Genomic DNA, 14,179 nt, shown 5'->3' on the forward strand with positions numbered 1-14,179 from the left:
AGAGTGAGGGCGGAGGGGCAGGCAGTGATGGAGGCAATGACTGTGTGAGGGCGGAGGGGCAGGCAGTGTTGGATGTAAGGTCTGTGTGAAGGCTGAGGGGCAGGCAGTGATGGAGGCAATGACAGTGTGAGGGCTGAGGCATAGGGTGGTGGTGGTATGAAGGGTGAATGTCAAGGTCGAGTGAGATGAAGTGTGAAGAAAAGAGAGATGAGGTGAGGTTGGGGAGGTGACATGGCAGATGTGAAAAACATCTGTGCAGGTATGAGGAGTGTCTGTGAGGTTGAGTGTGAGCGGTGTGTGAGGTCAGAGTCAAGTAGTGTGAGGTGGGTGTGAGCAGTGTGTGAGGTCAGAGTCAAGTAGCAAGGTGGGCAAGAAGCTAATGTGGGCCATAAGGGATGAGGGGAGGCCTGCATGAAAAGTGAAGTAAGGTGAGGTCCAAGGGGGGATGTATGTGGGTGTGGGGGGGGGGCAGATGCAGAGGGGGTGTGCCTGGTGTGAAGGAAAAGCATAGGAGAAAGCCAGGTGGGTGTGAGGGTCATGTGAGGGGCAAGGTTAAGTGGACTGAAAATCAAGTAAGAGTTGTGTGGGGTGCTCTGAATGAGAATGGCCCCTATAGGCGCATATGTTTTGAGTGCTTGGTCCCCAGTTAGTAGAACTGTTTGGGAAGGACTAGGGGGTGTGGCTTTGTTGAAGAAGGTGTGCCACTGGGGGTCGGCTTTGAGGATCAAAAAACCTACACCAGGCCCAGTCTTAGTCCCCTCCCTACCCCCTCTCTGCCTGCAACTTCTGGATAAAATGTAAGCTCCCAGCCACTGCTCCATGCCTGCCTGACTACCGCCATGCCTTCCGCCATGATGATAACGGTCTAACCTTCTGAAACTGTAAGCCGGTTCCCAGTTACATGTTTGCCTTGATCATGGTGTCTCCTCACAGCAATACAACAGTGACAAAGACAAGGTTTGATACACGGTGGCAAGGTTTGAAGACTATAGAGTGTGAGGTTGAGTAAGAGAAGGGTGTGAGGTCATATGTGGGGCCTCAAGGAAGATGAGTGCAGGGGCTGAGGTAAAATGGGTTTCAGGTGAGGCGAAGTCTATGGCAAGGAGCAAGATAAAGTAGGCTCATAGGAATGGGTCAGGTGGGGCATGAGGGTAAGGCTAGATGGGATGGAAGGGGTGAGGTGTGGTGGAGAAAGGTGGGTCTCGTTTCAGAGTTAGGGTGAAGTGGTGGTGACGGTTGGCGTGAGATAGGCGAGAGGGTGTAGAATGAGGAGTGTGAAGTAAGGGTAAGGTCAGACGTGCTGATGAAGCAAGGTTCTGTTCCTCCTCCAGTTCTACTGACACACCCTCATCGAGCCTCTGCCTCAAAGGCCCAGGGCTCCCCATCTGTCCAGGCTTAGTGCGCACTTGGCTTCGGCAGTATTATCTTCTGTATCCCTGTGACTTGTTCATCAGCTAATAGGGACCTCAGACAACACAGAGCAGTCAGTCACTTCCTACCTTGGACAACGTAGGTCAGGCGGCAGTGGCCTCCTCTGCCCACCTGTGTGGGTGAACTCACACCATCCCCGTTCTCCTACTTTGGATAATCTTGGATTCAAGGGAGTACCAAAATAGTAAGCGCCCTGTGGCCTGTTCTGTCTGACTCCTCAGACAACTACTATCGAGGGAGATATCAGGCCTGCCACCTTCTTGAAGCCAGGGGAAAGTGAGGCTCTGAGAAGTAAGGGCTTGATGTGGGGGCTTCAATCATATCTAACCGGCCCAAACCCTCCCACCGCTCTTTTCGTATCCCTACCACTGTGCTAGAGTTAGGGATGAGAGTGGCCTAGAGACAGTGAGGAAGGAAGGTCCATAGCCCATCCTGCCCTCTGGTACCTGGGGAAGGAGCTCTTGAAATCTGACTAGGGATGTTTCGGGGCACACTACACGGCAGCCTTAAGGTGATGCTCAGAAGGCCTTGATCAATGTTCTGGATATGAAGTTCCAGTATTACGGCAGACGGCACATCAGGCCATTATCCGTACATGGCTCTGCATTATCAGGTCAAAAGGCAGGACGATTCGAGAGGCTACAAACACCAGGCCAGGCCACACCAGCAAGCCTCCAACCTGGTTCCATCAGGAGTGATGCAGCCATACAGTGCTGTCCAGGAAGGGTTCAGTGAAGCGCTAGTCTCCTAGTCATAAAGGCTGCTTAGGAGAGAGTTGTCATGTCTCCCAGGGTGAGAGTCTGTTTGTAAAAGGAAGAAAACCTCCATTTAAGTACCTACCATGTTAAGTACCTACCTATGATGGAATCCCTTCGGAAAACATCTCTATCAAAAATGTAAAAGGACAGGTGGCGAAAACTCCGAGGGATTTCACAGTAAAAGTCTTCTCCGTAAAAGGGGCTAGACAAACAAACAAACAAAACACGTGGTTAGAGTGTGCATGGCTGAGCCTCCTCAAAGCCTGACACGCCCAGGGCACCTACGTGAACAAGTCAGAGAGCTCAGTATGCGGGCTGGTCTGGTCGTTAACAATCTCTAAGGGGCTAGACAAACAAACAAAACACACGTGGTTACAATGTATGTGGCTGAGCCTCCTCAAAGCCTGACTCAACCAGGGGACTGACTTGAACAAATCAAAGAGCTCAGTAAGGGGGCTGGGGGGGTGGGGGATGGGGGATGGTCACTAACAATCTCTCATGCATGGATCCATACGCCAACCCTAAGACTGTTACAGCAACCTGACCTGACTGTAGCTGAGAGGAGGGGATAGTATTTATTGATGCATCAAAAGGAAAACTCCCACTGACATTTTCAGATACGCTCCTTTCCCCACAAACCTGACTGTCCTTGGTTCCCTTATGGAGGACCCAGCCCCATAGCTGACTCCCACTGTTCCCAAGGCTCATTAGCCCCCTCGCGAGTCACCCCACAGCTGCGGCAGCCCTACAAATGGAAACTTAAAAATAAACTGACGTTCTAATTAAAGGGGCAGAAAGCCAGAGGGCTTTGTCACTAAACAAACTTCCCATTGTTCTGGGCTAGGAAAAACTTGCTCACAGCACTAGGAAGAGGACACCAGACATGGAGGACTGCTGAGGAGACCCAGCGATGACTTCAGCACACACATGAGAGCCTAACTTGAAACTGGATGTGATTCCAAAACCATGCGTGGCCGCGGCTGAGGTCTGACACGGGAAGGAAGGATGACTGCTGAAGGCAGACCCAAGGCACTGTCCCACTGTCAGAGAAGGTGGCAGGGAGCACATGCAGGGAGGACCATTGGCATCCACGAACCTACCACCTGCTCACCATTGCATACAAAATGAACTCAAAACACATTACACACCAAACCTAACGGCTAGAAGTACAAAGTTCTCAGAAGTCCGTGGGGACAAAGCTGTGACCTGGAGGCAGGTAGAGATTTCTTAGACCTGATATCATAAGCAAGACTGCTTTTAAAAACTTGGTTAACCCAGACCATCAAAATGTAAAACATTAATTTAAGATGCCTATGCTAGGACTGGACAGCTGGCTCCGTGTACAGAAGCTCTCGCTGTTCCTGCAGGGGATCAGCTCTCAGTATCTCCAGTGGGCAGCTCAACTGCTTATCTCTTCAGCCCCAGAGGATCCAACACCCTTTTCTGGTCTCTCTGGGCACCTGCGTGCACACACGCATGCACACATGTATACACAATAAATTAATAAATAAAGATAAGTCTTTGAAAACTGTATGCTTTAAAATACATAATTAAGAGAGTGGAAATGAGAACCTACAGAAGAAAACATTTGTAACTGTTATCGGACTATGGGCTTGTTTGTATCCACAGGAGGTGAACTCCATCTCACTTAAGCCAAATGGCCAAGTAACATACAAAAAATGCCAAGTCCCATTAGCTGTCAGGATCTGAACGTGTGGCATCCCCACAGACTCTTATGTTTGAACACTTGATCCCCAGTTGGTGGCGCTACTTTGAGACTCTTGCCTAGATAGCAAAAGTGTGTTCCTGAAGGCCGGCCTTGGAGCAATGCCTATTTCTAGTTGCAGACTGCTCTCTCTGTTTCGTGATCTGCTGGACCATGAGAAATGGAAGCTGCTTCTATCTGTATTCTGTCACACCGACGAAAAAAGTAGCTCTGCCTTGGCCATGGTGGGGAAATGCCAATTAAAGCAGGGCATGCAGGTGAGCCTTCAAGCCTGGCCTCTAGGTGGGACGGCATTACTTAGTGTTCCAGCCTGGGCTCAGAGGAACTCAGCACACCTGCCTTCTCAGGCCAGGGCTGTGGACACACCTCAACCTGTAAGTAGAACTAGAGTATAATGTGCCAGAAATTACATAAGAAACTACCTCTTCGCAATGAAAATAAAATCCCCAAAGTGAAAATCTAAGAGGCTGGCGTTGCTTTGAGCATTGGGTAGCGAGAAGTATTAAAGACAACAAGAGATAGCATGTTATGTTTCCTAGGAGCAGAATGCCCAAGTACTTCTGTCCAGAGTTTCTTAGGTTAACAATGCTTTGTAAGGAAATTATACTCTGCCCCTGCATTCATGTGAGCCTTTGGTTCTCCTATATGGGTGCTAGACACAAATACAACAAAAAGCAAGGCCCTGTGTGAATTTCCATTCCTTAGCCTCCTTGCTCTTGAGACAAAACTCTTGAAAGCACTGGAAAAGGAACCTCCAGGTCAGGAGGCCGTGTGTGTGTGTGTGTGTGTGTGTGTGTGTGTGTGTGCCTCTGAGTGTGGTATGGATGCACATGCCTGTGGGTGCAGGTGTGGATGTGTTTGGTACACCAATGGATATGTGCCTGTGGACACACGTGTGTGCAGACATGTATGAGTTCATGTGAACACATATGCACATGTGCCTTCTTGCATGTGGCTAAGTACTTGTACTAAGGGTACAACTATGTGTCCACTCACATCTATGAGCCCATAAAGTGCACGTATGAGCCACAATGCACTGCCTTTGTAGTGTGGAGTGAAGCTTGTCCACCTCCACAGGAGCCACAGATGCTGGGAAATGATGGGATTTTAAAAAACAAGACACCTCTTTATTTCTGGCTAGGAACGTTTCGAGATGTGTCACTGTGGAAACAGCCCATGTTCCATAGGCTTTGGTCCAATAACAGAAAAGCTATCATCCATCCAAAGACTCAAAGAATGAAGCACAGAGTAAGAACAAGTCCAGACAGTCACTTTGTCACCCACTGAAAACCTCAACAGCCACAAGAGCTACTAAATGGCTCTGTTTAATAGTCAACCGTAAAACATTTGTGTGTCTGCTTTGTTTTAGGCATGAAATGGCTCCTCTGCATACACCCGTGTCAGCACCCAGGGATTGATGCTGGAGTGACTGACAGGGTTAAGATGTGAGAATATCCACTCCCCCCCACCCCCCGATCGTCTGCCCCTTCTGGGAAGCCTGTAGGGCAGTCCTCTGAGAACCAGGCTCCAGAGGCTGACCTTCAGTGCCATCCTTGATCACAGCAAATCTTGCCACATCTAGGGTCCCACGGTAACACACCTATTGAGAGGTTCAGAAGTGGTGTTACCTAGCTTTCCATTGCAAGAGCAAATCTCTGAGATGGCCAATTTACAAAGAGAAAGGGAATATTTTGGCTGAGAGTTTGGCAGATTTCAGTCCATGATTGTTTGGCCCGTTGTCCTGGGGCAATGTGAAACGCATCATTGCAGGGGCATGTGACAGAGCAAAAGTTTACTTCATGTCAGGAAAGCAAAAGGGAGAAACAGAAAAGAACCGGGGTCTCACTGCTCACACCAGGCTGCTCACACGGGGTATGTGTGCAGTGACCTAAGGACATCCAGGAGACCCCCGTAACAGCAGACAGTGAGCATTGCGCCTCACATCTTTTTGTAATTTTTTTCTAGTAAGGTCAATCACCACAAATGTTTTTCTTCTCTTATTTCATGCAATGTGTTTTTAGTTTGGGTGGGATTTTATTTGTTTGTTTGTATGGGACAAGGTCTCACAATATAGCCCAGGCTGGTCTGGAGCTCACTATGTAGCCAGGCTAGTCTTGAACTCACAGCGTTTTCTGACTGTTAGGATTATAGGTGTGTGCCACCATGCTTGGTGTTATCCTATTCCACAGAACTTTTAAAGTTGAATTTACTTCCTGTGAGTCACATCAAGACTTTGGGGATTAGGGTGGGACACTGGGAGGTAAGAGAAGGGTTTTACTAACCAAGGGAACTACTGTGTGCAGTCTAAATTCTTATGAACCTGGCTCAACAGGTAAACAGGGAGACAGAGAGAGACAGACAGAGAGAAGGGGGTCAGGGAGAGACAGACACCCTGACACAGAGAGAAACAGAGCAAATGTAGCTCCATATCTGAGGGGAATGGCGCCCACAGAGAATGAAGAGGTATCCGAGCCGCAGAGCCTGGAGGGAGGTGGCTCTCTGTTGAGAAGCTGCCCCATGGAGCTTTGAGGTTTGAACACTGCTGAAGGGAAGAGGCCAAGGGAGGCTGACCTGGCAGAGCTGGTGTTTGTGTCCACAGGAGGTAAGGGTTTCAGAGAGAGACAGATCCCACATCCTGAATACAATACACTTGGCTTTCTTTAAAGACAGTTTGGGCTGGTTTTTGCTTTAACATTTTTTGGTATGTGCATGTATATGCATATGTGCATGTGTATGTACATGTATATGCATATGTGTATGTACATGCATACATATATGTGCATGTGTATGTGCATGTGCATGCACATGTGTATATGTGCTATGGTGAGCATGTGGAGATGAGTGGACAACCTGGAGTCAGTCTTCTCACGCATCATGTGGGTTCCAGGAATCAGACTTAGGTCTGCAGGCTTGGTGCTCAGCACCTTTACCCCTCCCCTACTCACAATTCACTCAGGGCTTCAGGCTCATGACTTCTTAGTAAAGAATAAGAAAGGAAACCCAAACCAGTAAGCCTCCCCACTCGCTAGGACTGTGCCCTGTGGTCTCAGCCCAATGAGAACCCTACTTTCACTGAGCACGGAGGCTTGCAGAGCACTGATGCCCTGAGATGACCTGAGATGACAGTCCCAACCTATGGCTAGCGAGCATCTTCAAGGCTCAAGCAGATGCTGGAGACACATGAGTTCCTCAAGTCCAAGTGACAGCAGGACTTGGGGGTCAGCGGGGCAAGCTGCAGTAGGTGGCTCATTCCCTGGGGTGTGCATGGCAGAATTCCTGCTCATGCCTGGACACTGGAGCAGGGCAATGAGGTGGATGAGACTCCAGGTGGGGTGGGTTAGCTCTTAGAAACAAAGTGCCCACAATGATATCTAGCCATGGTACTGTTGTGAGCATTACTAAGGAGACCCAGGCCCTGAGCCACATCTAGCCATTAGGACTGCTACAAACCAGTGTTGCTATCCACATGCAAATGGGAAATATAAATGAGGGAAAGTAAATGGGAAAATAAATATAAATATAGATGGGAAATATAAGAGCAACCAGCTGCCCACCTCCTTTGTACCCCAGCCTGGCAATCTATTCACAAACTGGACTCCCAGCCACTCTCTTGTGCAACAATCAACTTGAGATTTCCAAAACATCTGGATTGAGTGTTCCTGGAACTCCATGTACTGGAGACTCATTCCTATTATGAAGTATTAAGAGGAATGTAACTAACTATGGTGTTTAGAAGTGGGGCCTTTTGGCTATGATCAGGAATAGATAAAGAATGCTGGGCATTGTGACTTTTGCCTGTAATCCCTGCTACTAGGGAGTCTGAAGGATTCTGGGTACCAGGCCCACCTGGGCTATACAGCAAGGCATTGTCAAAAGGCTGGAAGGTCGGGAGGCAGGAAGGAAGGAAGGGAAGGAGGGAGGGAGATTAGATAAGGCCACTATCCAGCCCTGGCTAGAGACACAGACCACACACATGGATTCACACATATACGCTATGCACGTTTGTCCTACCTTGACACCTCTGCTGCCTGGGGGCACTACCCACTCTACAGTCCACCCCAGGTAGGTCAGATGGTCTAAAAACAATTGAAAGGCTACTGCTGCTGCTCAAGTCTAAAGTGGTTTCCATTGTTACATTTAGAATTCAGTTCCTGGTTGCTCAATAGCCGCATGTGATCTGTGGCCTCCAGACTCAACAGAGAATGTAGAAGCAATGGGCACACAGAAGAACCTACTGCCTTGTCACTTCAGGCCAGCACCTGAGAAAAATCTCAGGCTCATCTGTGGAACGGGAAACAGAGGCTTGCCTGGGGCATTGGTGGGGTGAACTCTGCTTTAGGGGTGGCATAATACCACAACCCTGCCTCTGCTCCAGAAACAGAACTATAGGGTCTGAACTTACCAGCTCTACATCCTCCAGTAAGCTCCCGTCACGGGGAGTGGCCCTAGCTTCTCTGGTCTTTGCCAGAGGTGGTATGAGATGGCCCCAGCATGGGATGTCACTGAGAGAAACACAGAGGCCTCTGCGGGTAGCATGCCACAGTCACTGGGCACAGGAAAGGTGGCCTAATCACACCCACTCTGGCTGAAAGGCGGGTCACAGTGTGGGTAGCAGGGTCTCCAGGCTGAATGATAGAGACTGGAGCCAAACTGGGCCAGATGTGACCCTCTCTTCAAAGTCAGCACATATCCAGGGAAGCATTTTTTTGGGGTGACAAATTGATTCATGATATGATTTATGTGCAAATTTGTAAAATTTCCCGTATTTCACCCCTTTATATACTCTGAATTTGTGGGACTTTTGAAAACAGGAGACATTCATAGGAACAAATATTTCCTTCCATTTTAACAACATTAAAAACTATCATTTTTTAAAAATGAGAAATAAAATTAAATTAAAAATAACATTTAAAAAGCATGAAAGTCTACTGAGGCTACATTGTTAAAACCATTTATTTCTAAGGCCTGGTTTATTATGGTAGTGCACACCTTTAATCCTAGCACTCAGGAGGCAGAGGCAGGTGAACAACTCATAAGGAATCCCCACATAGACGTCCACTGACGAGAGGCCTGGGGCGCCAGACAGTGTGAGGCGTACGGTGATGGCTAGAGGACCATCTTTTGGAAAAGTGACCATGGTGATAGCTGGACATGCCTCCGAAGCCAGAGTTGTGATTTTAAAATGCTGAATGATATGAAATGCTGTCAATTACATATTTCAACAAAGCTACTTTTAGAACAAAAATATAGCCAGATGTCAGAACACTGGAAGGTAGAATTAACATTCTGGGGCAAGCCCTCCCAGAACATGTTGCCTTAAATATACACAGACAAAAAATGGAAATGGTTACAGATGGGTTTTAAAGGGAAAGTGGGAACTCTGTCCAAGACTCTGACACAGCCCACTTCTCCTCAGCACCAGGCCTATGGCCGCTTTCAGGAGAAGCAAACACAGCACCAAGTGTCCTCTGGCCATCAACAGAGCCACCCGATTCCCTTACTTTCCCCAACTTTCCCAGCTAGAAGCAGTGTCACTGTGAACAGTCAGTGCATCTGCATGGCGCCTGTCTCTCCCCACAGAACCGTTCTCAGGTGGGATTGTTGATGCAGAATGCTCTAAAGCTCTGGCGACGGAGAGAGCATGAGCTGGCTCAGGCCTCCCGAAGCCAGCTCAGATCAACTCGGTTAAGAGTTTGCTCACTCAGGAGCATGGCTCTGACTCTGCTCATGTTCATCTCCAAGCACCGAAAATAAATCTGCTCAACTGATACCAGTGGGAAAAAAATGAAGAGACTATTTAATTTAAAAATGTCTAAGTTACAGATGCGTTTGAGATACTTCCATGTACTTGTGAGCTTTTAAAACTTCACTTTTCCTAATGACTTTGGCCTATTTTCTGTTTGCAACTTCTTCTTTCTCTCAGGATATTGATCCTGTAGGAACATTTTAATCTGTGTTCCAATCACTTATAGCACATGAGAAACCCTTTTGAAAGGAAACACACCCCACATCTGTGGACGACTGTCTTACTAGTGGCTGACTTGAGACCCTCCACCCCCAGCTCTGAACAGCTTCAGCAGACCGCCTATGTCCCGAGCCATGGTTGCCTCAACCGTGAGCACACAGTGCCTATGACAGAGACCTGAGGGAGTGCTCCCAGCGAGGACCGCCGGGTGAGGAGAGACACCAGGCTGTGGTAAGCTGCATGCCAACTTTCCTCCTGGGTCAGATGTTAAGGAGCAGGCTAGAAGCAGAAAGAACTAGGCTTGCAGCCCCAGGACCTAACCACCCTGTGCACTGGATTCTCCCATCAATGGGAGTCAGCTTGTGTCCCTTCCTGGGCATCAGAGTTTAAAACATATTTTCAATAGAAAAAGGAAGCAGGCTAAACCCGGGGAAGGACAGTCTTCTACCACCCCCTCCCACGGCCTCCATGTGGACAAAGCGTCCTTTCTGTGGCCCTCAAAGGGGCCCACAGTGAGAGTGCTTCTCTTCCCAGGCACTGCTTAGCCACAGTTGTGTCCACACAGGCTGCCTTTGTCCAGGCCACAGCCAGTGGCAGGAGAGGCATGGACTGCCAGCCAGGAAGCCCCCATACCAGCCCAAGGGCTCCAGGAACCTCTTTCCCAATAAAGAAAAGACCCACGGGGCAGGGCTGGGCCCCTCTCTCTTCTTTGCTGTTTGACAAGAAGAAATTAATCCAGCTAGCAACTTCTGCCCCAAGGCCACCAGAATGACAGACACACTGTCTGTTTACCTCATCAAAAAGGAGGAAGCCAGAGGCTCAAAGGAGTTTCAGTGAATCAGGGAACTTTCATCAAGAAAAAGAAAAGCTGACAAGGGGCCATTATCTCCCAGTGAGCCTCCAGCAGGAACCCTCTGAAAAACTCCTCCTCTTCCTAATTTCTCCTTACACCCCCTACCCCCACTTTCTCCCCTGCACCTCCTCTGTGAGCCCTCTGAATCTTTTCTCTCACAGTCCCTCCAGCCTCCCCTCCCCTCCCACTGCCCATAGGCCTGGGCACCGGACGCACATAAGCCTCGCCCAGGACCTGCAGAGAAACCACCAAGTCCTCCTTGAGTCATTTCCCCCGACTTCTATGCTGCCCCACCCCATCCCAGCTGTCTGCTGCTTGCCGTTCGCACCTCGTGACAAGCTACGTTGGTCATGTGAAATGATAGAGCTGGGTCCCCAGTGTCCTGCCTGGGGCAAGTTCCCGGACCTATTTCCCAACTTCAGATGGGGAGCCTGGGACGGGGAGTTGAGAGGAGGGACAGGACTGTGGGGGAAGAATAAAGGGATCCGGCTGGATTTCATCATGCCTGGTCTTTGTGTCCCAGTCTGAGGAGGCTGGGACAAGGCCAGTCTCCAAGAGGACCTAGGGCAGAAGCCATGTGACTCTCGGGCTCTAAGACAGCTGGTAGCCTCAAGGCCTGGAAACAGCTCTCTATGAAGACTCCAGCCTATTTCTCAATGGCTGAACGTTCAGCTATAGAAATAGGCACTGGGCTAATCACTAATTAAAGGCTAGATTCATGAAAGCCAACAGTATATCACATGTCCCCAGCTACAGGGCATAGAAGGGTCCTATGAGGGCAGCAGTCAGTTCCAGAAAGACCTCAAGTAACAGAGGGGCCCAGGCCTGAGTGAAACCTTTCTGCTTTCCCCCAATATGCCTTTTAGGTCCCCTGGATTGGGATTCTTAGAGCTCCTGGGAACTTGCATCAAAGGTGTATGACAGGGGAAGTCCAGATTTAACCACTGGTGCTGAGCCTGACCCCCTGGGGAATTGCTACCAGAACAGTCCAGAGAGAAGGGGGAGTGCCAGAAACAGAAGACCAACCATGATGGCATCCAGTAAGAAATGGAAAAACCACTGGGGGTTCTCAGACCATTCACACATCTGCAGAGGAGACTGGGAACAGACTGACCCTGAGGTCAGGTCATGGTGCTTCTAGACCAGGCTAACTTCCTGCCTGGTGCCCCGTATGTCAGAGCCTAACACCCCGGGGTTTTGGCTGGAAGCCTGCAGCTCACTGGCGGCAGGGTACCTACGTGTAGTTAAGACATGGGCTGGGATTGTTTATCTTGAAACTCTGGCACACAGATCTGCACATTTTCAAGCTAAACACAGACCTGGTGAGAAGAACAGATGGGATGGCTCACGACTCACGGTGTGAGGCCAGGGGATGGGAAATGTGAGCTGGGTCCCTGCCTGGACCTGTCTTCTAGGAGCAGGAAGCACGTGCCACCTGTGTTACCTGGAGTCTTGGGCATCAGGCAGGTATTAGAATAAACCAAACCTCTCATTCCCTTGTCTCTTTTCTCACAGACCCCCACCCCCACCCCGTGTGCCTGCATAAGCCACAAGTCCATGGGAACTTGATACCACCACAACAAGATTCCTAGGAAAACCCACAAAATCAGACACCAGGCCAGCTGCGGGACTGAAATGTTTCAAACCCATGGCACAGGGAGCAGACAAGGGCATAGGAGGGAACTGAACTGCTTAGGGCCCTCCACAGTTCTCCTAGTACAGAGAAAGAGGGTCAGGGCTGGGCCCACATCTCCACAGTTTCTCCCGGAAGCTTCTGGGAACCAGGAGGTACCCATCAGTGACATATGCTGATAAGGCCCAACTTGGCCTGGATGACTAGAAAGAGGAGTGAAGGGGCTGCTCAGAGAGTTGGTGACATAGAAATGAACTGATGTTTCCAGCCAGCTCCTGTCCACGGTATAGAGGGAACCCTACATTTTGACATAGGTATGCTCCTGACTAGGAAAGAGCACCTGCCCAGCTTGGGGACAAACTAGTTGGGGGTGTTGTAGCTGAACGAGGGCTAAAATAAGGGATTGGGAGTAGGGGACTTGGTGGCCACACCCACATGGGAATGTACAATGGCTTTCTGAGGGGTTAAAGGCCCACTCTGGACCTGGAGAGGTTCCTTGGGGGTCATTATAAATGCAGGGAATTCTCAGGCTCTATCTAAAAGACCCAGGATCTTCCAAGTGGGGCAGACCCTTGGAGAGACGGCACAGCCAAATGGTAAAATTGTGAAAAGGCACCGGCCCTTTCGTGGCTCCCACAAATAATTGGCTTTTAATGAGAGTAACTCCCTTCAGGATACCACAGACCCAAACCATTCCAGGATTAAGAAAACACACACTTCCTTAACACAGGATTGTGACAGACATCTTTATGTGCACAACCCTTCTCCAGAATCGAGAAGGCCCTGAAGGGAGAAGGCCCGACAGCCCTTCTCCAGAATCGAGAAGGCCCTGAAGGGAGAAGGCCCTGAAGGGAGAAGGCCCGACAGCCAAAGGCCTTTCTATACCAGGTGCAAACCTGCCTCCTGGTCTCTCGACACACCAGCCACTTGCACTAGAACCACCAACTACCAGAGTCTCCCTGAGCATCTGCCATTACCACGTCAAGACTCACGGGCTCTGCCACGGATCCCTGCTACTCAGCAGCCTTTCGTAACTCCGTGGATGCCCACAGCTCACCTACAGAGCTGCGGGCACTATGGCTACCGCTCTAACTGCCCTGAGTGGGTGCTATTCCCAGCCAGGGCTTCCAGCTGCAGACCAGCTCCCGGAAATGAAGGCGCCCCTCCTGAAGGGGTTTTCTTGTGGCTATGAGGGAGCTCATTCTTTTGAAATGTCTGTTCCACGTGACAGCAACATACTCCTTTACTGCTCTGATAGTGACCCCCTCCTCAAGCCCCTCCTTCCTTCTTTGTCTCTTTCTGGTGAGAAGCATCCTGGGAATTTTGAAAATCACAGCCCTGAGCCACCTTCAGATACAACTCTGGGCTGCTTTTCAGCCATCCAGACTCAGGCCCTGAGCACCCGAGTGAGTGAGAAGGTGGGTAGAGGGTATTCTCACAGAACAGGCTCTCCTAGGTCAGGAGGGAGGAAGGGTTTTGTGGCGGCTTGAGTAAGAATGGATCCCACGGGCTCAAAAATTTGAATGCTTAGTCACCAGGGAGTGAGGCTGTTTGAGAAGGATTAGGAGGCGTGGCCTCCTTAGAGGAAGTGTGTCACTGGGTTCTGAGGTTTCAAAGGCCTCTTTCTTTCTGCCTCTGTCTCTCTCCTCTTTCTCTCTCCCCCTTTCTCTTTCTCTCTGCCCCCTTTCTCTCCTCTCTCCCTCTGCCCGTCCCCCTCCCCCTTCCCTCCCTCTCCCTCCCTCCCACTTCTTCTTCTTCTCCTTCTTCTTCTCCTTCTCCTTCTCCTTCTCCTTCTCCTTCTCCTTCTCCTTCT

The 14,179-nt window shown here is 49.7% G+C and overlaps 1 protein-coding gene across 4 annotated transcripts in view; it reads right to left on the minus strand.

Moving 5' to 3' along the window:
* Rasa3 (RAS p21 protein activator 3) overlaps nt 1-14,179 on the minus strand; it is a 224,645-nt gene that overhangs the window by 46,793 nt on the left and 163,673 nt on the right. For all 4 annotated transcript variants that reach the window (XM_031339136.1, XM_031339140.1, XM_031339137.1 and 1 more), the window contains exon 3: nt 2,288-2,391. In XM_031339136.1, the coding sequence (XP_031194996.1) occupies nt 2,288-2,391 (104 nt within the window). The remainder of the gene's footprint in view (nt 1-2,287; nt 2,392-14,179) is intronic.

This window comes from Mastomys coucha, unplaced genomic scaffold, assembly GCF_008632895.1.
Source record: "Mastomys coucha isolate ucsf_1 unplaced genomic scaffold, UCSF_Mcou_1 pScaffold22, whole genome shotgun sequence".
NCBI classification, from domain to species: Eukaryota; Metazoa; Chordata; class Mammalia; order Rodentia; family Muridae; genus Mastomys; species Mastomys coucha.